Source organism: Anopheles bellator, chromosome 2 (genome assembly GCF_943735745.2).
Source record: "Anopheles bellator chromosome 2, idAnoBellAS_SP24_06.2, whole genome shotgun sequence".
Taxonomy (NCBI): Eukaryota; Metazoa; Arthropoda; class Insecta; order Diptera; family Culicidae; genus Anopheles; species Anopheles bellator.
Window position 1 is genome coordinate 13,072,393 of NC_071286.1, and position 20,418 is coordinate 13,092,810.

At 48.3% G+C, this 20,418-nt stretch overlaps 1 protein-coding gene across 3 annotated transcripts; it reads left to right on the forward strand.

Annotated features, from left to right (window-relative positions):
- Positions 1–1,972: 1,972 nt before the first annotated feature.
- LOC131211893 (axin) lies at positions 1,973–20,117 on the forward strand. Of its 3 annotated transcripts, XM_058205562.1 has the most exons (10): positions 1,973–2,320; positions 13,001–13,404; positions 14,699–15,717; positions 16,950–17,084; positions 17,300–17,411; positions 17,493–17,627; positions 17,710–17,935; positions 18,019–18,346; positions 18,424–18,717; positions 18,786–20,117. In XM_058205562.1, the coding sequence occupies exons 2-10, from the start codon at positions 13,315–13,317 to the stop codon at positions 18,910–18,912; spliced, it is 2,466 nt and encodes an 821-aa protein (XP_058061545.1). In that variant the 5' UTR covers positions 1,973–2,320; positions 13,001–13,314; the 3' UTR covers positions 18,913–20,117. The 3 variants fall into 3 exon arrangements, with proteins under 3 accessions (XP_058061545.1, XP_058061548.1, XP_058061547.1); XM_058205565.1 differs by lacking the exon at positions 16,950–17,084; XM_058205564.1 differs by lacking the exons at positions 1,973–2,320; positions 13,001–13,404 and adding an exon at positions 14,551–14,609.
- Positions 20,118–20,418: the final 301 nt, after the last annotated feature.

Here is a 20,418-nt window from a genome sequence, read left to right on the forward strand (position 1 = left end):
GTGCGAGTGAGAGAGTGTAAGCGCGGGAGGAATACGCGACGGAATACGTTTCGTTGATCGCCCTGTCGCGCGCGCGTGTGAGTGTGTTTGCGCTCAGGTGGTGTGAGGCATCGCGGTGTGTGCGTGAGGCACTCATGTGTCCGAAGGAATTTTTGACTGCGCGCCTCTTCCTCCCTTTCTTTCTTAAGGTTTTTTTATATCGATGTGACCCGGTGGCGGTTACATTGTTTCTCTTTTGCCGCCCGCTCGAGACGGGGCCGCATCCTGCTCGCTCACTCCAACACTGCGGCGACTGGCTTGCTATGATGATTGTGTAGCGGTGTGCTCTAAGCCCTGTGCGTGCGTGTTTACCTACGGACCGCTTCGAGATGTGCGCGCGCTAGCGTGGCAGTGTGGTGGTGGACAATCGAGCAGAAAACGTACGCCGGACCGCCAAGCCAGCCAAGAAGAAGCAGCGCGAACCGTCTTTTCCGTCAATACCATCATCAACATATTTGCTCACATGCCACGGCTCTGTATTGGTTCCGTACAGTCCGGCTCGCCAGCGCCAGCAAAGCCAGCCAACTGCTCTCCCGCAACCGCTTAAGTCTGTTGACGCCGAAAGGGTGCACGAAAGATAGCAACCGCGAGTTGGACAAGTTTTCCCTAGTAGCATTTCGACCGTGCGTTGTCCACAATGGGATCCGGTGTGACTAGTGTTTTGGTTCTTTTGTAGTAGTAATTTCAGGCAAAAGTGTAAACACAAGCGCGGCTTTCTTACTTCACCCACTCTCCAATTAGCCCGTTCATGATCGGCAAATCGTACACAACGATCAATAGTTCGACACAGTGACCACGGCTGGAGTAGCAAATGATTCGGTTTCGGTGACCATCGGGGGAAGAGTATCCGACACAATCGATCCCTTGGTTCCACGTCGTCAGTCGGGAGAACATCGAGGAGCATGATGCTGGAAGTGCATTCGCTAGCTCGAAAGCAAAGGTGAGAATGTGTTCACGGGAAGTTCGGCTAAAAAAAACGGGGTTTACACTATTAGTGAGCCTGTGCCGGGTATAATGTTTATTAAGTGGAGTGCTTTACATTCTGCTAGTAGCTGTTTTGAGCGACGCTACACGACACGCTCATCTGTCAACGGGGTAGTAAACAATGTCAAATGGCAACAAATGTCACTAATTTTGTGTATCTGCACGCACAGTGAAAGGTTGCTTGGACGAGTCTAGTGGGTTCGCTGGAAACGCTCTCGATTCGTTTCCAAATTTTCTTAGGCATTTCCCGTTCCGAGAAAATGTCTGTTACCGCAGACGGCCCTGCCCACGATGTGGATGGTACGCCCGACCGGAGGGGCGGTAATTGATTATCGTTAAAACTAAAAATATATCGGACCACGCCGTGGCGGTGTTGCACCATCGCTCTGCAACCCGTTTGCTAGATGCCCCCGGCCCAGAACCGGTGGGATAGATCGACGCGCATCGGTCTATCAATTGGTTTTCGATTTTCGTTCGGCCATGCCGGAGCGATTGGTACAGTGTAAAACGGGTGTTTTAATGTGGTAATAATGGAGGGACTGTTGCTCCGTGATTCAAGGCATGATACGCTCGTCGTTTCTGCGAAAAGACACGATATCGTTGCGTATGATTCTAATTTATTTTGTTTTCGTTTCTTGCAGTGGCAGTGGTTTCTTCAATCTTTGGCCCCGGATGCGGAGCTTAACCAACGTAAACACGCGCATTTGACGCCCGCGTGGACGTGGACCGTTGGCCCCACGAAGGCTTTGGTTGGATTTGGCGCCACTAAATTATCTAACGCCGATTATGTTTCGCTACTCGATGAAGCCAGTGAGTCATTCACATCGCTGTTAGCACGCGCTGTTCCGACGGTCACGAGATCCAGTGCTAAACAATGTTGGCGGCCGGATAGCGCTCCGAAGTCGGCTCTTGACGCGCTGGTGAACCAAGTTATCGGTAGACCCAACCGAACGGACGGTAGACATTCCGAACCCACGACCTGCGGGGTTGCCAATAGTTACGTGCCTAGAAGATCATGTGAACTCCTCTCGCCGGTGAAACGGTGTCAATAACCAGCAACACCTGCCAGATTGCAATTGTGGACGACTCTAGTGTCAAACAAATGGTTGAGAAGTCTGTTGGCGGCCTGTTCTGCTTTAATGTTGACATGTGAAGAAGCAGATAGTGGAACCACTCTGTGGCACAGGATGCTGGAAACTAATCGCTAATTACTTACAGTAGTCGCAGTTGAAGTATACAAATAAGTGTCATTAGTTACAATTGTAACGGCTTTATCGGAAACAGGCATCACATCGAGGTAAGTATTTTTAAGATAAAAATTAAACACAATCTGAGAACTATTCTCTCCCATTTGACATTCCTTTTTAGTGCCATTCAGTACCTTGTCGAACATGCTGTCTGAATTAAGCAAATCGTGCCAGACTTTTCGGTTGCTGAGAAAAGTAGATTATTTTCTCACTTTCTGTAGTGCAATTGGGCGTAAAGTTTTTCCAACAGTCGTTCAGTTTGAAAATATTTTTATGTTTCAACAATATTTTTTGCAGACAACGACAAATGAACATTGCACGGCAATATTGGCACTTTGCAAGAAGGGCTGGGTATTCTGGTGTGGTCCCATTGTTCCTTCCATTGAAGGTTCCGATTGGTAGGAGGTATTTTATCAGCTCGGTGTAATCCTGCATCCGGGAACCGTCCCAAGAAAGGGAATCGGTATGAAAATGACCTATTCCTGCGAAGGATTATATTCTTTAGCCCTAGTTTGTGATGACCGGTAGCCCACATGAACTTTCTGCTCACCGCGGCGGTCAAGGACACGTAAGGTTTAGGCTCGGATTTACTCCTTAACGGTGTACCACCGCTCGGCAGGAAGTCTTTTTTTGTCCACAACAGATAAATAAATAGCTTTCCTTTCCGGATTATCCACCCACTGAATTGCACGTTCTCCCTGAACGTTTTCGGAGCTTGGTTCTTGCGGCGAACCGATAACGATGTAGTCCTGCGAAGAAGCTTGGGAGTTCTTGAGGAAGCATTTTATTTATCGACAAGATAGATCAGCTAGATAGATAGAGGCAAGCTATGGACGGGAGTAGCAATCGCACGAAGCACTCAGGTGTGTGTACGGTGGACGAAAATTGAATTTCCTTCCGGTGGCCGCCGCGCTACCCCCGATGGAAGCCATGCAAAGATTGCACCGATCACTGGACCGTGGCGACATGATTGAATCAACGCGCCTCCGCCCGTTGGCCCCCGGGCGAGTTCCGCCTGGCAATCAGTGTGGCAGACGATTATACACGAATGCGTGCGGAGAAAGAATGCGCGGCGCACTGGGGCGACAGTAGAAAGGACTCAAAGGAAAAGAAAATCATCTTGCCCGGCACAGGGCACCGGGAAGCGAAGGATACAAAGGTTAGAAGGGGGGGGGGGGGCAGAAACGGCCAGAATCGAATGCGACTCAATCAAGTCTCGGTTGGCTTTCCTTTTCTTCTCACAATCTTTTGCCGAGGAATATGCCGAAAATGAACGCACTAGCAGCGGGAGGCAGAATCAGGATGTGAAGGACACAAATTTCGCTCCGGTCGGTCGGTCGGTCGCCCGGGGGTGGTGGAGCATCAAGATAATGTTACTGCGTTGCTCTGCTGGAGACGGGTACGACAATAGAACCCAATAGATGGATAATCGAGTGGCGTGGTTTGATGCGGCTCTCGTGTTTCGCGTGCGAATCCTTTTTTCCGATTACTTTGGCATCCGCCAAAGACAGACACGCCGTACGAAGAAGGATAATCTCCTGCCATTTCTTCAATCGCAGTAACCACAGTTTGCATGCAGCTGTAGTGGTGGTTGTTGCTTCATAGCAGGCGCAGTGCTGTTTGTCCCGAGCAACGGCGGAAATAGATTGCCTATCGATTGCGGTTCCGATTCGATTCTCTTCGACAGAAAGCAGTTTCATCACTCGGGAATTGTTATATTTATTTTTAGGAGATGGTTTGGAGATGAATTAATATTTGATGTATGCTTAGAAAACGAACACACATCAAATATGCTTGGAATGTGATAAAATTAATGAACAAAAAAACTGATTACAATTAGCTACGATAACAAACGGTTCGATGATTGTTGAAACACTCTATTGGGTACGAAGTGAGCCTCTTTCCCCATAAACCTCCCCAAACCATAAGCCGTACCGTCAGTACAGCTTCCCACGTCCACCCACCAAAACCACCCGGCGGGCTGGGCGCGTGTCCTCTTCCATGCTCGTGCAGGGCAGATGTTTAGGGCGCTCCGTACATAAACGTCGAACCTGCGGCGTGAGCCCGAAAGATGCACTTTTCCTCCTCCGCACCGCATCGGCGGGTGTCGGGAGTTCAGCCGCCGAGTGAGTGCGCATGTGCCCCAACGCGACCGACCGCGATGCTCTTCGTTCGTTCCATTCTTCCCCGGGCCGGAGCGCATCTCGCCCGAGCCCAAGCAACAACATCATCTCGCTTGCTCTCCCGCCCCGGGAGGTGGGATCGATCGCGCTGCGATATGTTTATGTGCCTTCGCCCGCACCCGAGGGGTCGCCCCTCGGATGCGCGGTTTTTGTGGACGAACCGGAGACCACCCAGCAGACGAATGCTGACCAGCACGGCGTCTAGAGTGTGTTACGCAGTGTGTTTCCCGTTGTCGCGGTATCGCGAATAAAGAAAAGAACACAATTTATCCACAACACGCAGGAGGACATCGGTTCGCTCAAACGTGTCCGCCTACCAACGCCCCCGGCGCAGGACTACTACGACGTCTTCGAAGGTAAGACACCGTTTGTAACGGTTTGTGGCGACCTTGTCAAAACCTTACCTTGCCAACTATGGGGGCAATGGGAATTTTCGTTCGCAAATTCTATCCCTATGCTGACCTTCCACCGGGACACACGGCAGCGTCATCGATCATTTCGGCGTCCAGTTGCTGTGAAAAGTCTTGGCTCTTTTCTTTTGGCAATCATTCTTACCTACATTGGAAAGTTCGTAACAACATTGGCCGCCCCGTCCAGTCCAGTTTAGCTGTGCGTTTGTCGACCGAAACCGATCGGATCGGATTACCAACGGAAAGTGAGTGTCGCCGGAAAATGGTGCTGCGTTTAAATGGCGAAGCAACCGTGTTAAAAGTTAAAACCCCGGCCACTCGTTGTTGGTCGAATGTCGCGCGTCATTGAACCCCGATCCCCGGGAACCAAGAGGAGTGGGGCAGGCTTTCCTTTCGGAGATCATCTTATGCAACGGTGCATTACCGAGACGGTGACGTGCATGCTTCGGATTACAGCCAATATGAACGAACTTTAGGGAACGGTCTTTTTGGGTGCGACACTTTTTTGTGTTTCTGTCGCTGTCCTTTTTGGTGACGCGGCCGATGCGGCGGGGCAGGGCACGATCGGTAAGGACCTTGAATGGAGGAACCGAAATGGGCTTTGTAGTGTCAAAGATCATTGTGGATCGTTTGCGAAGAAAAATGCAAGAGAAAGAACCGAAGAAAGGTTGCCTGTGACACTCGTTTAGTGTTGCTATCAACACCCGTTCCTGGGTTGAGGACACTTTAAGAAGAGCACCGTTAGTTTTGTTTCGGCCACCCGTTGAAGAAGCAGTATTTTCTGTTTTTCCATCAACCACCGGTTTATTGAATGTTCCGCCTTTGGTGGAATAGATTCGTCGTGGCACTAATGAGAAAGCGACGTGTGAAAGTTCCCGTAGTGTCGGCCCTTTCTGATGCTTTGCTTCTTTTTCTAGACTGCAACCTCCGCAATAGGCGATAGAAATGGAACCGATTTTTCTATAAAATATGTTTTACGGCACCCGCCGTAAAAGGATGTCCGTTACCGCCGTCGACATGTGTGCCACCGACGTCGGTTACCTCTCGTGCCGACACCGCTTTTGGCCACACGCACGGTCTTAATCTCTGCCGCCGCTGGTCACAACGAATCGACGTAAACGCGATCCGCGAGATCAGCGATCGCCGGCGCTGCCGTTGATGATGATCGGTATGAAAAATCGAATGCATCTTTAAGCAATCAGCGACGGGCGCGCCCGCGACGAGGTCGGAACCTTTTGCCGGTGAGACTCCTCTACGCTCCGACTCAAGGGAAGGGAAGGAAGCGTGGAACAAGAAGCAGTCGTAAAAAAAACGAATAATAGTCTACAGCCCCCGGTCCGCGAGACGGGGAAGAAACAAGATGTCTCGTCGCGACATCAAAGGTTTTTCAATAAGAGTTGCTCTTCGAGCTTCTCAACCGCGGCGTACGAAGATGGTTTTGTTGTGCCGACAAAAGATCAAAGCGATCCCTCTCGTTCCTCTCTCTCTCTTCTAACCGTCCACCGAGGGGAGACAGAGAGAGCGAGAGAGAGAAAGGAGAAAAAAACGAAACATTTATGTACGCTCGGGACCACCGCACCCAAAGCGCGGGCACCTTCCAGTCCGGCTCAGACCGCGCTCGCCACAGGTTTGCTTTGGTCAATTTTCTTGTGCAAATTGGCAGGCCCGTGTGCGGGAGAGTAGCGCGATCGGGGTCGAAACCGGTGACAGATCGTCTCCGACAGTCATTTCGCCACACACGCGCGCGCGTCACAGCCCCGCCATTGGCCGCGTGTGTCACAAGGAAGCACTGTTTGTCGCGCGCAAAAATGTGAACCCGGCTAGGCCCGGGAATGGTCAGCTCTCCCATCCGATAGCGATCCCGTTCCTCGAAGATTTTGCTAATGTTGCGAAAACATCTTCACAGGATTTTAATTGGTTCGTAAAATGGCCACTCACTGTGGCCAGTGTTGTTGAGATTCTTCCGCGTTTTTTAAATCAATTGCGACGATTCATTGAGCCTTTTTTTCATTGAGAAAAATGTGACCAAGAATTTAAATTTAGAATAAAGAAACCAATGACCACAAAGTCTTGCGTTCACACTTCTGGCGCACGTGTGGCGAACATAAAATATTTTCAAACTCGTAACGGTCCTTTCGAAAAACTCTAAAAATGTAATCACTTTTAGTGAGCTATGCTCGTGAACTTGTTCTCGTGCAATGTTAAAGAGAAGGAGCCCCGTGAAGTGTGATCGCGGTTGAGGCAGTCCTGAAAACTGGCGGCGGGTGTCTCTGCTCCCGGTGTCTTCGCTTGACAAACGTCCGTTTGTAGCCGCCGCCGTTATCGCCGCATGGAATATGCATCGTTTTTTACTATGATTTATGTGCCACACACTTGTGGTCTGGCGGTCCCGGCTCGGTAGTGCACTTACGGCCTGCATGATTACGGTTGCTTATCATAAAATGTTGTTGTACTGTGCCATTAACACCATCTCGGCGGCGGCAGCATTTTTGGTCCAGTGTCCGGCTTTGTGTGCGAAACTCGGCCTGTCTAGCGCTGCTCAAACTGCTTTCGATTCAAACGAAGCGATGCAAAACGAAATATTTTCCGTTAATGGCCTAAACACACCGTTGTTATCAACTCTTTTTTGCCACTACCAGCATGTGCGCCAACATTTCGAATCCGCGATCGTGGATCATGCGAAGGTCACACTGTCAGCACCGAAAGGCTGGCGAAGAACCTTTGTACCAAAATGATCAGTTTTAATGAGGTTTAAATTATGTTCAACATTTAGTTTCCTTTTTATTTAAAGATTAAGAATCACAATGAGAATAGATTTTGAAACGGACGAGATAAAGTTAAATAAGCCATTTTCTGTGTTGTTTTAAGATGTAAGGGCGTACCTTTCTTTTAGGCTACCATATCCAGTATAATCAAGAAAACGGTGAATGACGATAACAATTGAGCAAATTCCTTGGTAGAAATGAGTGCATCCATTTTTGTATTGCATTTGCGTTTAACGAAAAAAATTCGTTGTTTATAGATTGAAATAATTGATTTCGCATATTGATCAGATCATATTAAGTGTTTTTTAAATATATTTAGATACTTTCCCTATTATATTTTTTCTTGGCTCAAATGTAACGGTCATCAGGGTCATCGGTCATTGAATGAACAGCATTCTGCAGTGACCCCGCTCGTGAAGGGTAAAGCATCGTCCAAGAAGCCAAATAATTATGATTGTTGTTGCCATTTTATAGAAAAATGTCATTAGAAAGTTAAAAAATAGTTTATCGATAATCATAATTCTATGTTAAATCGAGTACAATCGAGTAGTCTTGGGCTCATTCCATTCCATCCATCCAAGTAGCGTCAAGTACCGTATTTTTCCGTGTATAACGCGCACCCGTGTATAACGCGCACCCATATTTTACGAGAACAAAATTGGAAAACAAATTTTTTACTTTAAATTTTTCAGATATGTGATATCCAACAAATATCAAATGATAATAATGTATTACTCTAAATACTCTATAAATATTCTAAAGTAGACTAAAGATAAAATGCGTATACATTGCAAAAGACATACTAGTATTTTATATTTCGGAATAATCTTCAAACTCAGATTCACTGCTGTCTGACAAATTGATATTCTCCAATTGCTGTTCAATGTACTCCTCATTGTCACTCTCTGAAGAGTCCTCATAAATTGCGACATCTTCAGATCCATGCTGATGCCACATTTTTTCAATGATTTCACAACAACTTCTGTTTTAACTCCCTGCCATGACTTAAAAACGATATTGTATGGATAATTATATTCCTAACAAGTGTTTCATTTTATAATTTATTCAATAATACTATAGAATATGTACCTAAAAGGGCACATTTGTATGCTTGGAGGAGACAAAATGTTTACTACCCTTGTATAACGCGCACCCAGATTTTAGAGCTAAAAAAATTGGGAAAAAAGTGCGCGTTATACACGGAAAAATACGGTAAATCGCGACAATCCCTATAGCAACGGCTAGGCCATCAAAGATGTTGAATCGTTCAAAATTTAGTTTCACAACCAGTGGCAATCGCATATCGAACCAAGGTAATAGAAGGGTAAATTAGTAGATGAGAATTATTCGGGGATGATTGTATGGACAGAGCAGTCTCCCTGTGTGGAAAACTGTTCAATAATTCATCTGTCCCCTACCATATAAATACTATAAAGTTTATGCACTTCTCAAATCGTTACAGTTTACTTAGCTAACCAGTAGCAAGCCACGGACGTGCGGTCATTGTCAACGTACGATGGTAATTTAGAATTTTTTTACCAATCAGCTCTGTTGAGGTTGCTGCCGTTACACGCCTTCCGACGCACGTATCAACGATAAGAAGTGCAATAATTAAAACTGGCCCGAATCAGTTAATATCGCTTCTCTCTGCCCTTCCGCCCTGCCGCTGTGAAGATTGTGACTCATAAACCCATCGAAGCGATGCGCTTGGATGCACCTTTCGTATGTGTGCCGCGCCGCGCCGAAGACACCACATTATTACTAAGGGTTAGAACTTCCCGTCCGATATTCTCCCCCTTAGCATCGTAGTTATACAGACTCTTTCGATTTCTATTATTATTGTGCTTGCGGAAGGGACTATCAGGCTTACGAGGCTTCCGTGTGTTAGATGCTCTCGACTCACCGAGGGTCCTAAATATATTGCGCTAACAGAAGAGCTCCTGGAACGCTTCACACCAGGTAAAAAGCAAGCAAGGAGAGCCATCAGTTGGCATATTAATTTTTCGTTGCTTCCCTTTCTGCGCAGCGCTGACGTTGTGTTGGACTCTGCAACATTGCTTCCTCCTTTTTGGGTTTCCTAGCTCCGAACCTAACGGTGGTTACGGATCGAAGCATCGGCTCGCTCGAGGGTACGGTGGTTGAGGCTGCGCGAGGGTTGCAGCTTTTTCTTTTCATAAAAATTATGATCTGTGTATACCTTCAGACGGCGGCGGCGGATATGTGGGTCTGCTCCGCGTTCCATGTATCCCTCCACGACGTTTACGCGCTTCAGGAAGGATATTAATCCGCAACCGAAGCGTAAACCGAAGCGCCAGATGATTCATTGTGCACTATGAGCACCAAAAAAGTGATGAAAATCGGCTCATTTCGCGAAATCAAATGCTGCTTCGGCCATTTTCTTTGTCGCATGCAAGCGGTGAATTCGTCCTTCGAAGTTTTCCAGAAAGACAGAGTAGATTCTGGACTTGGAAACCCGCTCGATGTTGCTTGCTGTCTGTTCGTTTGCGTTACGAGTGGAAACATAATCCCTCGGTTCGGATTGATTTTTGGAGGTACGATTAGGTGAACGGGGAAAAAGGGGAAAACTGTTTCGCAGTGCAGAGGAACCACCACCATAACTCGAACGCCGCCGACCCGAGGCACCGCGCTACGTCTCTGCCCTGAGGGCTCTGACGCTTTTTGTAATTCGCCCGGTGGCTAATTGCGCACGCTCGCTCCGTCGCTGCTCATGCTTGTTGCTCGCACTGCTCTCGGGATGATGGCCGCCAATGTGCGTCCTTCCAGCTGAGAAGCAAATTAAAGTCAACTAAATTATAATTTGATCGCTGCACACGACGCCGCACACGACTCCTTAGCGCCGCTGACGAGGGCCCTCGGTTGCCGTTGACAAGGGGGTAACTTTTGATGAACGTGCATCGGTAATTTACTAACGAAAATCGTTTAAAAATGTTTTTCCCATTTTGGAAATCGGTAGAAAGATTGAGTTTTGCCACGATTTCGTTTCTTGACCCAACGAAGAAATCCTTTCGCAATGGAAAAGTCGAATCGAGCGCGGACATTCTACAAGCTGTGCAGCAATCCATGCAGGGTTCGGCTTTCGGCCATTTAGGACATCCCTTGGAGCTCTTCGGTGTAATAAAAAGGTACTGAACGCGTAGTGTCTCTAGCATCGATATTCATAACGCCGGACGAAGATGCAAGAGAGAGCGCAGAAAAGGATCATAAATAATATTGATGGACGGGATTAGTGCGGCGAACTGAATGTGTTCCGAGCCAGTGTCGGGGGTACTATTTATTGCACTTCGGCGAAGCTTTCTTTTTGTCGAGGCCGCCACCGATCACGGGCAACCCAGCCACCCCGCACCTCGTACTACGATTGGTCGTTGACCGAGAAGATCGCGAATGATGCGAGTCGACATCGGATGGCGGAGGAATGGTATGCAAAGGTTCGGATGTAAAGTTTTTGGCCACCCGACGAATGATCCGCACTAATGAAAGAAGAAGAAAGCGGAGCTGGTTGCTATTGAATATATATTTTAATGGGTCCATTTTTATTTTCGCACGCAACAAGCAAGAGAACGCTGGGCAGCCACGCCGCGTTCTGCGTCCAGCCTCCAACACAATAACTACAAACACATAGTCCTGTGGCCAGGGTTACGATTTTAGGTTCCATTTTTAATGCCTTCAAAGCGATTAATGCGATTTAATGTGATGCAATTGGTGCGGCAATTTTTCAAAACGCAGTGCAAATGGCACAACGATTGTATTATGTTGACGAAACGGGTTTAAACAGCGTCCGATGGTTGGCCTGGTTTGTGAGGATTCCCATCTGTATCTCGTTTTTTTTATTTGTTTCTTAAGGTTGAAAATTCGTTTAAAAATCAAATTTCATCAGATTAGAATACAATATTTGTGCCGTAATAAATTAAACTATTAAATTTAATGCACTGCACGGAGTGTAATGCAATTTGCGATGTTACAAATCTTGCAGCGTTGCAAATCAAATTCAGGAGAGAGCACCCGGTATTTAATATGGCTGGATGATCCGCCATGTTAATTATGGAAGCATTAACATTTATCCGCCCCGTGAACGGGGGCGCGCTCTCTAGTGCGTTGCGTTGCCGACGCTGTTGCCCTCAAGGACATCTACTTGACGGCCAGGCGGCTGGCAGGTCCTGTTGGCCCTCGATCCGCCATCATGTCGACGGGGTGGCTTGAATGGAAGGAGCGCGAACGCGCACACGGATTGTTCTCGTTGTTGGGCTTTGGCAGCCATTTTAGGAGGTACCGTTTCTGTCGACTCCGATTCGTTCCGCCGTCCAATCCCCGGTTGCTGGCTGTACCACCACCTCCTGCGTGCGTAAAAAGAGGTCGCCTTTGGGTTTCCCTCGCGGAGACAGAGCAGGGGAGTAGAGTGGTGCGGGGTTCGTTTTTGGCTCGGATTCCCCGTAGAAATAGGAAGGGACGTGCGCCGCGCACACTCTCTACATAGGGTGGCCAGGCGCTACCCTTTAAAGTTAGCTCTTGCTCTCTGCTTGCGCACCGCATCGGTTTTTAAATTCCTTTTCGTGTTTGTGTTCTCCCTTTTTTATAAGTTTGTATATGGCACAGGTCCTCCGACCATTTTGCCATTTCTCGCATAAGATGGATTTGCTGCTTCTGTCTTGATTCCTGCGCCCCTGAGTTCCACAATTTGCGAAGCAGAATTGTTTGATTGGAAAGCAAGTATCTTGGAGCATGAGTTTTACGACGGACCGAAGGGAAATGTCTATTATCCATAGTAAAGTATAAGAAAAATTCATTAGTAAATTTAACAATCCCCCCCGAAGCGTGTTGAAATGAGTCGGGTCATCCGGAACCGGCTTTTGAACACAGAAAAACTGTGCTGCGCTCGCTCATCTGTGGCGGACAGTTCCCGTCCGACACAAATATCGGTTCGACGAGAGTTATTATTCTTGTCCAGGGAGCGCTTGCAGCATCGAAAAGGACGCGTACTCTGAGGCCACCGGTCTGTTGTGTGAGCCTTTGTGTCGTGTCCGCCTGGAAAGGGCTCGGGCTCAGAGAGTACCTCAGCCGTAGGACTAGAAACTCGTGTGCACGGAACCGTGGAATATTCCGTGCTTGGTTCCAAAAAATGATTGACGTTTTAATAGGATTGTGCGCTGCGTAGCGCAGAAGCGCGCCCTAAACTGCTGGGCGCCCCCTAAACTGCTGGGCGCCCCCTGTCGTTGATTTAGAATTTAATTACTATTGAACGGGAATTGATGATTTCAATGCGCCGGGTGAGGAGATATTATGTTGGTTTATTTGTTGCCTACGCTAAGCTTTAATACAACATTTTATTAATTTGGTTTAAATCTCTTGTGTTCCAGAAGCGTGCTTTACATTGGACCGGTCCCAAAGAGACACACAGGACGACTGCCTTTGAGAGAGGAACGAGACTAGCTTTGCTCGCCGGATAAGTATATACATGTGACCAACCCAGCAAATGTGTGCTGCTGACCCCGGCTAGCCGACCAATTAGAACAACCGGAAGAGCAGAAAGCATACCTAGCGGCGCGTTTATTCAAAGTTTGGCGGTGACGGTGAACCATCGACGGTTGAAAAGAACGCGACTTGCACCAACCCAGAAACGATATATTGGCGACGACAGGTAGAGCGAACGACTGGCGACAACGGATTATCGATGAATCTGCAGTATTCCACCCATAAGATTGATGACTTTACCTGCAGTGGACCCAGACCACCCGTTCCCGGTGAGGAAAGCCGTCGGAAGGTAGGCATAAGCTCTTTGCAGCAGCAGCAGCAGCAGCAGAACATGCGAAGGATAATCTCTTAGAGTCGTCTCAGTAGCCCGGTTGCAGTTTCGTGTAGTGTCACAAAATCTTTCCAAAAGCCGGCGGCCCTCGGTGTGCTGTGCTATTTGTGGTCCGCTCGTCTAGCCTGCTCAGGATTTGACTTTTAATCTTTGCCGCTTTTCATTTCGGGCGTTTTGTGTGCAGTTATGCGTCATCGAACATTGAAAAATGGTTTTGCTGAAGTGTTTGAAGCTATTCAAGTTCTTCATCCGTCTTCGATGGGTCTCTTGGTGATCTGTTGCATTTTTCTAGCAATCATTGCTCTATGGCTCCCAACCCAATCTAGCAACCAACGGACTCAGTAATGCAATGAATATGGATGCGTTTTGCGTCAACAATTTACCGACAAAATGATTAAATTAGGGACTCTCAGCCATTTCTTAAATATCTAACAACGGACAGGGCCGTATTTATTATTCCTATTTCTTAATTCTATCAATAATCTTATCGACTAAACATCAAGGAAGATGCGAGGAACAGTGGTATTTCCTTATCCTGGCTATGCTCGGTTGTCGGATGTTACTGTATTGTGTTCTATTGTTAGTGGACGTGGCAGCAATTCGAAGTTTGATTCATGTAGTTTTGCCATTGTTTTGAATGATGTGAGTGACACGGTGCGTTATCTTGATGTCGTTTCTTTTTAATTTCGGGCTTCATCACAAATTCATCATCTTCGTTCTTGTTTTTGTCGAACATTCAGTAAACGCGGCACCCACTTTAAATAGGACTTTCTTATAGTAAATGCTCATGCAATTGAAAGCCAACGCGTTCTTTTGGTACCTTTACAACATCCGCTAATTCACACAATTTCACTTTTCGATCATTCAAAACGATTTTGTGTGTTTTTAATGTTTTCTGGTCTTATCGCCTCATTTGGACGTCTGTTGCGTTCTGCTTTACAGATGTCTCTACGGCCACGTTTGAAGTCACCAAACCAACGTTTTATCATTACTTCTGATGTAGCGAAATCCGGATAACACTTTTCAAGCCATTGCTTCGCTTGAACGGTATTTTTCCCATCACGAAACAATGTCAAATGAAAACATTAATTGAAAAAGCGGTGAATCCCATTAGAGTGGCGCCATCTACTTGACTCCTTTGGTAACCGATCAAAACGCCTCGAGTGAGCGACGCGAACAGACCGTTCTCGTGTGGCCTGTAAACATTGTGTAACTACAAATTCGCTTTGTGTTGCCTTCTTGCCCCCCACAGATGACGGAAGCGGCACACTCGGACCGGAACCGAGACTCGCCTCCCTCGTACGTCCGGTGGGCGCAGAAGCTATCGCAGCTGCTGGAAGATGGCGACGGTGCCGAACTGTTCAAGCGGTACGTCGAGCTGGAGGGCGAGGTGCCAGCGAATCGGCTCAAGTTCTACTTTGCCTGCGAGGGCCTCAAGCAGCAGAAGGACCCGGACAGGATCACCCAACTGATCGGTGCCATCTACCGGCGGTTCCTGAAGAAGGCACAGCCGGGCTCGGAGCTGTACGTGAACGAGCCAATGCGCAACTACATTAAGGCGGGCCTGAAGAAGGACCTGATTCTTACGGCGGACATCTTCGACCAGATGCAGTCGCACGTGATGAAAATCATCGGCGAGACGACCTATCCGCACTTTCTGCAGTCCGACCTCTACCTACAGTATGTGCAGAACATGCAAAGCTCGAGCAGCAGCAGCAGTGTGATCGGTTTCGGCAGTGCCAGTTCCACCGGCGGTGGCGGCGTCTGTGTTGTTGTGTCGTCAAGTAGCACCACGTCAATCGCCGGACCAGGTAGTGCAATGGCCGGACCAAGCACTTCCGGTATCGGCACTTCCATCGACACTGCCTCAACCGCGTCCGCCTCGGACAATGCGGCGGATCTAGCCGGTGCTAGTGCTGGCCCTTCAACGAGCAGCGGCGGTGCAGGCTCCGTCGGCCCAGCGGCCTCTTGTTCGTTGACGAGCAGCAGTTCGACGTCGGAACTGCTCTCACATTGCTCCTACGCCCTACCGACGCTCCACGAAGACTCGGAACTAGTCAACGCCGACTCGATCGAGGAACTCTATGGTGCCGTGGGCCCCGGCTTGGATAGCGTTGCCATCGCTGCCAGTCTCGCCAGTCAGCAGCCACCGGGTGCGGTCGGTCCTATGGGGCCACCGCCTGCAGGAGCCTCGTCGAAGGCCCAGATGACGCTCACGAAGGACACACTGATGGCCACGCAGAAACGGCGCCTCGAAATGCGGCCCCCTGGGTAAGTGTGCGAACCGCATGACCCGCGTCTTCGAGCCGGTTCGAGCAGTTTGTGACTTACGATCCCCCGATTCCTTACCAAACGCGGGGATGAGTATACTTCTAACAAGCCGCGTACCAAAGTATCCGTTCTGCCATCGGAAACAATGGCATTCCCTTGTAAATAACAATCGCCATCGAACCGTCATGAAACACACAGCTTGATGCATCCCTTTCTACGCGGTTCTTGGCATTCAAAAGCCTTCCGAAACAAGACTAGCTTTTACTAAACGTTTGTTCACAGAACCATTTCATTAACCCTCGTTTGGTGATTTACTTATGTTTTTTTCTCTCTATTTCTTTCTTTTTCCTTTTTTTCTTTTCTTTCCATCCGCGCACTGTGTGTCTCCGTGCCCGTGCGCTATCTCCTCCCGTTCCTATCTTTGTGGCCTCGCTGTGCTCCTTCGATTCCGTACTTTCGATGCGTACCGCCTGTTGGTCCTGTGCATCCTCCGGGGCTGCTTTGGCTGGCATGCAAATCACACCTTTTGCCGGTCTCCGCCTCGCGTGCGCATGTATGCGTGTGATGCGTGTCGCTGTGTCGTTTGTGTTGTGTGTTCGCCGCTATCGGCATTCATCCTGCTGCCGACTGTGTATCAAACCCGGCGCATGCGCCACTGACCGTCCACGCCATTTGCCAATCATTGAACGATACCGTTTATCCTTGTTCCTTCATCATTACCGTCATTGCCATCGTCATCATCATCATCGTTGTACATTTCATGCGTCCATCATTCATCCATCCTGTTGCTTGTCTGTCATAATCACGTCACATCCCTGTGCCCGCGGAACCACCGGTCGGCGGTCCTCCCATTTTTTAATGTGTTCTACTCTTCGTGCCATCCCTGTCGTTCCACTGTGCCGGGGACGATGGCGCATCCTTCTTCGGCCCGGTTGCTATATACTGCTGGTGCACTGTAAAATTTTAAACAACAACAACTGTCGTCACTGTGTACTATGTTAAATGTAACTCATATACCGCTTTCGATTGTCCTTGGTTACTGCTTTTGTTTTTAAAATTTAACTTTGGTTTGTTTCGTTTTGCTGGTGTTTATCTCCGAAACATTCTGTTACTTTTTGTGTTTTCTTCCCGCACAACCAAAATGTTCCTTTCCCAACAACAACAAAAAATGCGACCAAACAATATCCTCTACCATTATCCTGTCCACCATGTTTTGTTGCACACGCATGCAGAACACGCGGAACCTCCGCCTATGTTTACACCGCCTATGCACCCTACAATCCGGTATCGCGGCGCGACTCAGAACTGGCCAGTCTGAGCTCCGGCCGTGCCGATTCCGACGCGATGTCACTCTCGAGCATCTCCAAGTAAGTTATGATTTGTTTTATTTTGTTTCATTTACATGTCCCCGGTTTTCCATTCACCACATTCAATTGTTATGATTTTATGTATTTATGTACATTTCATTTTTGTTTAATTTTCACATCGAGTTTCACACTGTGTCGTGCTTCACACTTGAATGATCCAACTTTCCGAGCAAATGTAATAACGCACGTGTTTGCTTGCCTGTGTTTCGTTTTAGCGACGGAAGGCCACACTCGCAGCGCAAGCACCATCACCATCATCATTCGTCAATCGAGCGAAGATTGATGCGTGAAAACGCCCTAACCAACGAGGAAGTGGACCACTTTTCGGTTAGTAAAACAGAATGCCCGACGCCGGTTGAGCATTTGGCGACAGAGGATGCGTTTTGATACGTTCTCTTGTTCGTTTAGATTATTCCTCGTACGCACAGGCACACACAAAAACCGCTACCGCCGCCGGAGTTTGCTAAAATTCTGATCACCAAGCTGGACGCCGTTGCTCGCGACCAGGAAAAGGACGAGTTGCTGTGTAAAAAGTTACAGGAGGTAAGTGTCGTGCAGTGGAAAGTGACAAGGGATGGAAAGGATGGAATGGACTAAACACTATTACCCAAAACAAAAATCACAGGTAGAACTGTCCGACCGATCGCAGAACGCTGGAGTGCTGGCCGACGCTCTCCGGCAGAAGCTGCAGATGGACGATGACAACGATCAGGACATTCTTGACCAGCACGTGTCGCGTGTGTGGTCTGACCTGACACCTAGCCTATCACCGGGCACGATGTCGCCCTGTCCGGCGAACCTAGTTTCTCGCACCCGGCGCCACGAGTTGTCCGGATTCTTACAAGTGGGAGGTAAGGTGACATTGCAAGAGGAGAGATTAGCGCGCACGTTACCTATTAATGTGTGCACTTCCTCTACGTTGTTCCGCCTACAGCTCAATCGGCCTCGATGCGCCATTCCAAGTCGATGCCGGAGGGCTATCCTCCGATGGGACCGCCACTGGTGCCGGCTTCGCTCGTGTCGGCTTCCGGGACGCGCAAGCTGAACCACAAGTGGCCCTCGGTCAACACGGACAGTGGCATCAGTCTGTTTTCGACCGACACGCTCACGAAGCACAGCAGCAGCGGAGGCAGCAGCAGTAGCCGTGGAGAGCTGAACATGGGCAGCAGCTCGCGGCCACTGTCGCGCAACATGCACGCGGATATGCACACGGCAACGTTACTGCAAGAATCTAGCCGCCGCCTGGAGGACGAAACGCGACGGTAAGGATGCTCCACCCAACCAACCGGTCGGGAGTTGGCGCAGCAGCGTTTTATGTGTTTTTTTGCCTTTTTTTTAGATCAAAACGCTACCAACATCCGCCGCCGAGTGGAATACAAAACATGCCGCTACCACCATTGCCACCATCGTCGATGTCGTCATCGGGCATTGGTTTCGGGGGGCTCGGTTTCATGCCACCGACCATGCCACCGCCACCAATTCCGGCCAAACCGCACCAGGCACCGAACGAGTTTACGATCGTTGTGTACTCGTTCTGCGACGAGGAGGTTCCGTATCGGATAAAGATCCCCGGCACGCAACCGCCAACCTTGCGCCAGTTTAAGGACTATCTGCCCAAGAAGGGCAACTACCGGTAAGTGCGTTGCCCCGTTTCGTTGCGCGCTCTAGCTTTAATCCATCCTGTTTTGTAACTTTTCAAAGGTTCTTCTTCAAAACGCGCTGCGAAGATCTGGACAATCCGGTCATACAGGAGGAAGTCAACAGTGACAGTGAACCACTGCCGCTGTTTGAGGGCAAAGTCATGGGCACGGTGAAACCGTCGGAGTAGTGTACACCGGACACGATCGGACGAGAGAGAGAGAGAGAAAGGCAGAGGGCTGATTACTTTCTCCACGAGCGTGAGCAATGAACAGGAGAGCGAAAGTGTTACACAAACTTTCCGTAGCAAAGGGACGCAAATGAAAAGTAATAATGTGGCTTCCGTTAGTCTGTATGTAAGTAGGTGCTCCCCGCTTTGTAGGTAGCATGTACAGCGAGAGAAAGCGACAGAGAGAAAAGGTTAAAATTGTATAGAAAATTAAGGGTAAACCACAGACACACGACATCGCGTATAATGATCATTGCTTGAGAAAAGAAACCATGAAAAAGTGCCTTTTATAGAAGCCCCAACACAGAGATAGGGGTCGAAATAATTCTTAGTCCGTTACGGAACCGTTTGGAAAGCAATCGTTAAGAAACGGTGGCCCCACGTATCACCGCACACACCCTGTGTGCCGTATTGTGATGGCAATCGGAACGCACGGCGGCAGCAATAAAAAGGAAAAGGTAGAAAATGAGCAAATGTAATCAAATCAAAAGTATTAATATTTTATCGATTAGTTCTGCTGTTTTCCTCGGTGTTCAGTGTGTTCAGGACAAGATTTGATTTAAACTTAACGGATTGAAGCCGACAGTGGCGACCAAGCCTAAAACTGGCAAATAAGTACGACTTTTTGAGAGAGCCTGTCATTGAATGAGACACACACTAACTTACTGTTTACTACCATCTCGCGGAAAGTTTAATAGCCAGGCCCCCGTGGGACACTTCGGGTCAGCCAACAAGTTCTTCCAACACGCGAGGTTTCCGCCCCTGGCAATCGCAAACCGCCGAAGAAGCATCATTGCCACTTAAAGTAGCCGACCTCGGCACCGACTAATGGTCGATTTTTGTTTACCCGTTTCCCGCTTCCCGTTTCCCGTTTCCCGTTTTTGTTCATCATCTTCATATTCACCCGGATAGCCCGTTGATTAGAGATATATGCGGCTTACGATCAACAACAACCGCACACCATCTCTCGCCTGCTCGGATTAGCCTTATAATCGTTAGGATTCAACCCGGCCTTGTGCAGTTTATAAAAGCGTAGGAATCATAAAATGGCGCCAACGAAAGTGAAATTGAACGTGGAGCACCGGAAAAAATAAAGAGAGGAGTGGTACATATACATTCATGTATATTTGTAAGTTATACACGGCATAAAAACGGCGAAAGCAACGACTAGGGAAAAACAAATTAAATATAATTGCTTATTTGACGAACAAAGTAAATCACGGCGCCGTTTTTTTGTATTTGTTTATTCTTTTCGTTTGCAACTGTGCGAACCGATGAACGAGAATTTCCACATTTGTTTGAACTTTTTTCCCGGTTTGTATAATTCTTTTCGCGCTGTTTCCTTTTTCGCTGTTTTCCTTTCCGCATTATGCTTCGCCCAAAATTCACCGGTTTCTTATTCGAAAAGACGCGACTCTTTTCTATGCGAATACTGTGAGTGCTGCCAGTCGGACATCGCAGTGCTAC

What these genes read in the sequence shown, in the direction of transcription:
- LOC131211893 (XM_058205562.1), top strand. Translation starts at nt 13,315, where the DNA reads ATGAATCTGCAGTATTCCACCCATAAGATTGATGACTTTACCTGCAGT. An exon ending in CTCGAAATGCGGCCCCCTGG is followed by an intron (nt 15,718 to 16,949) that starts GTAAGTGTGCGA and finishes ACACGCATGCAG; the next exon opens with AACACGCGGAACCTCCGCCT. An exon ending in TGTGTAAAAAGTTACAGGAG is followed by an intron (nt 17,628 to 17,709) that starts GTAAGTGTCGTG and finishes CAAAAATCACAG; the next exon opens with GTAGAACTGTCCGACCGATC.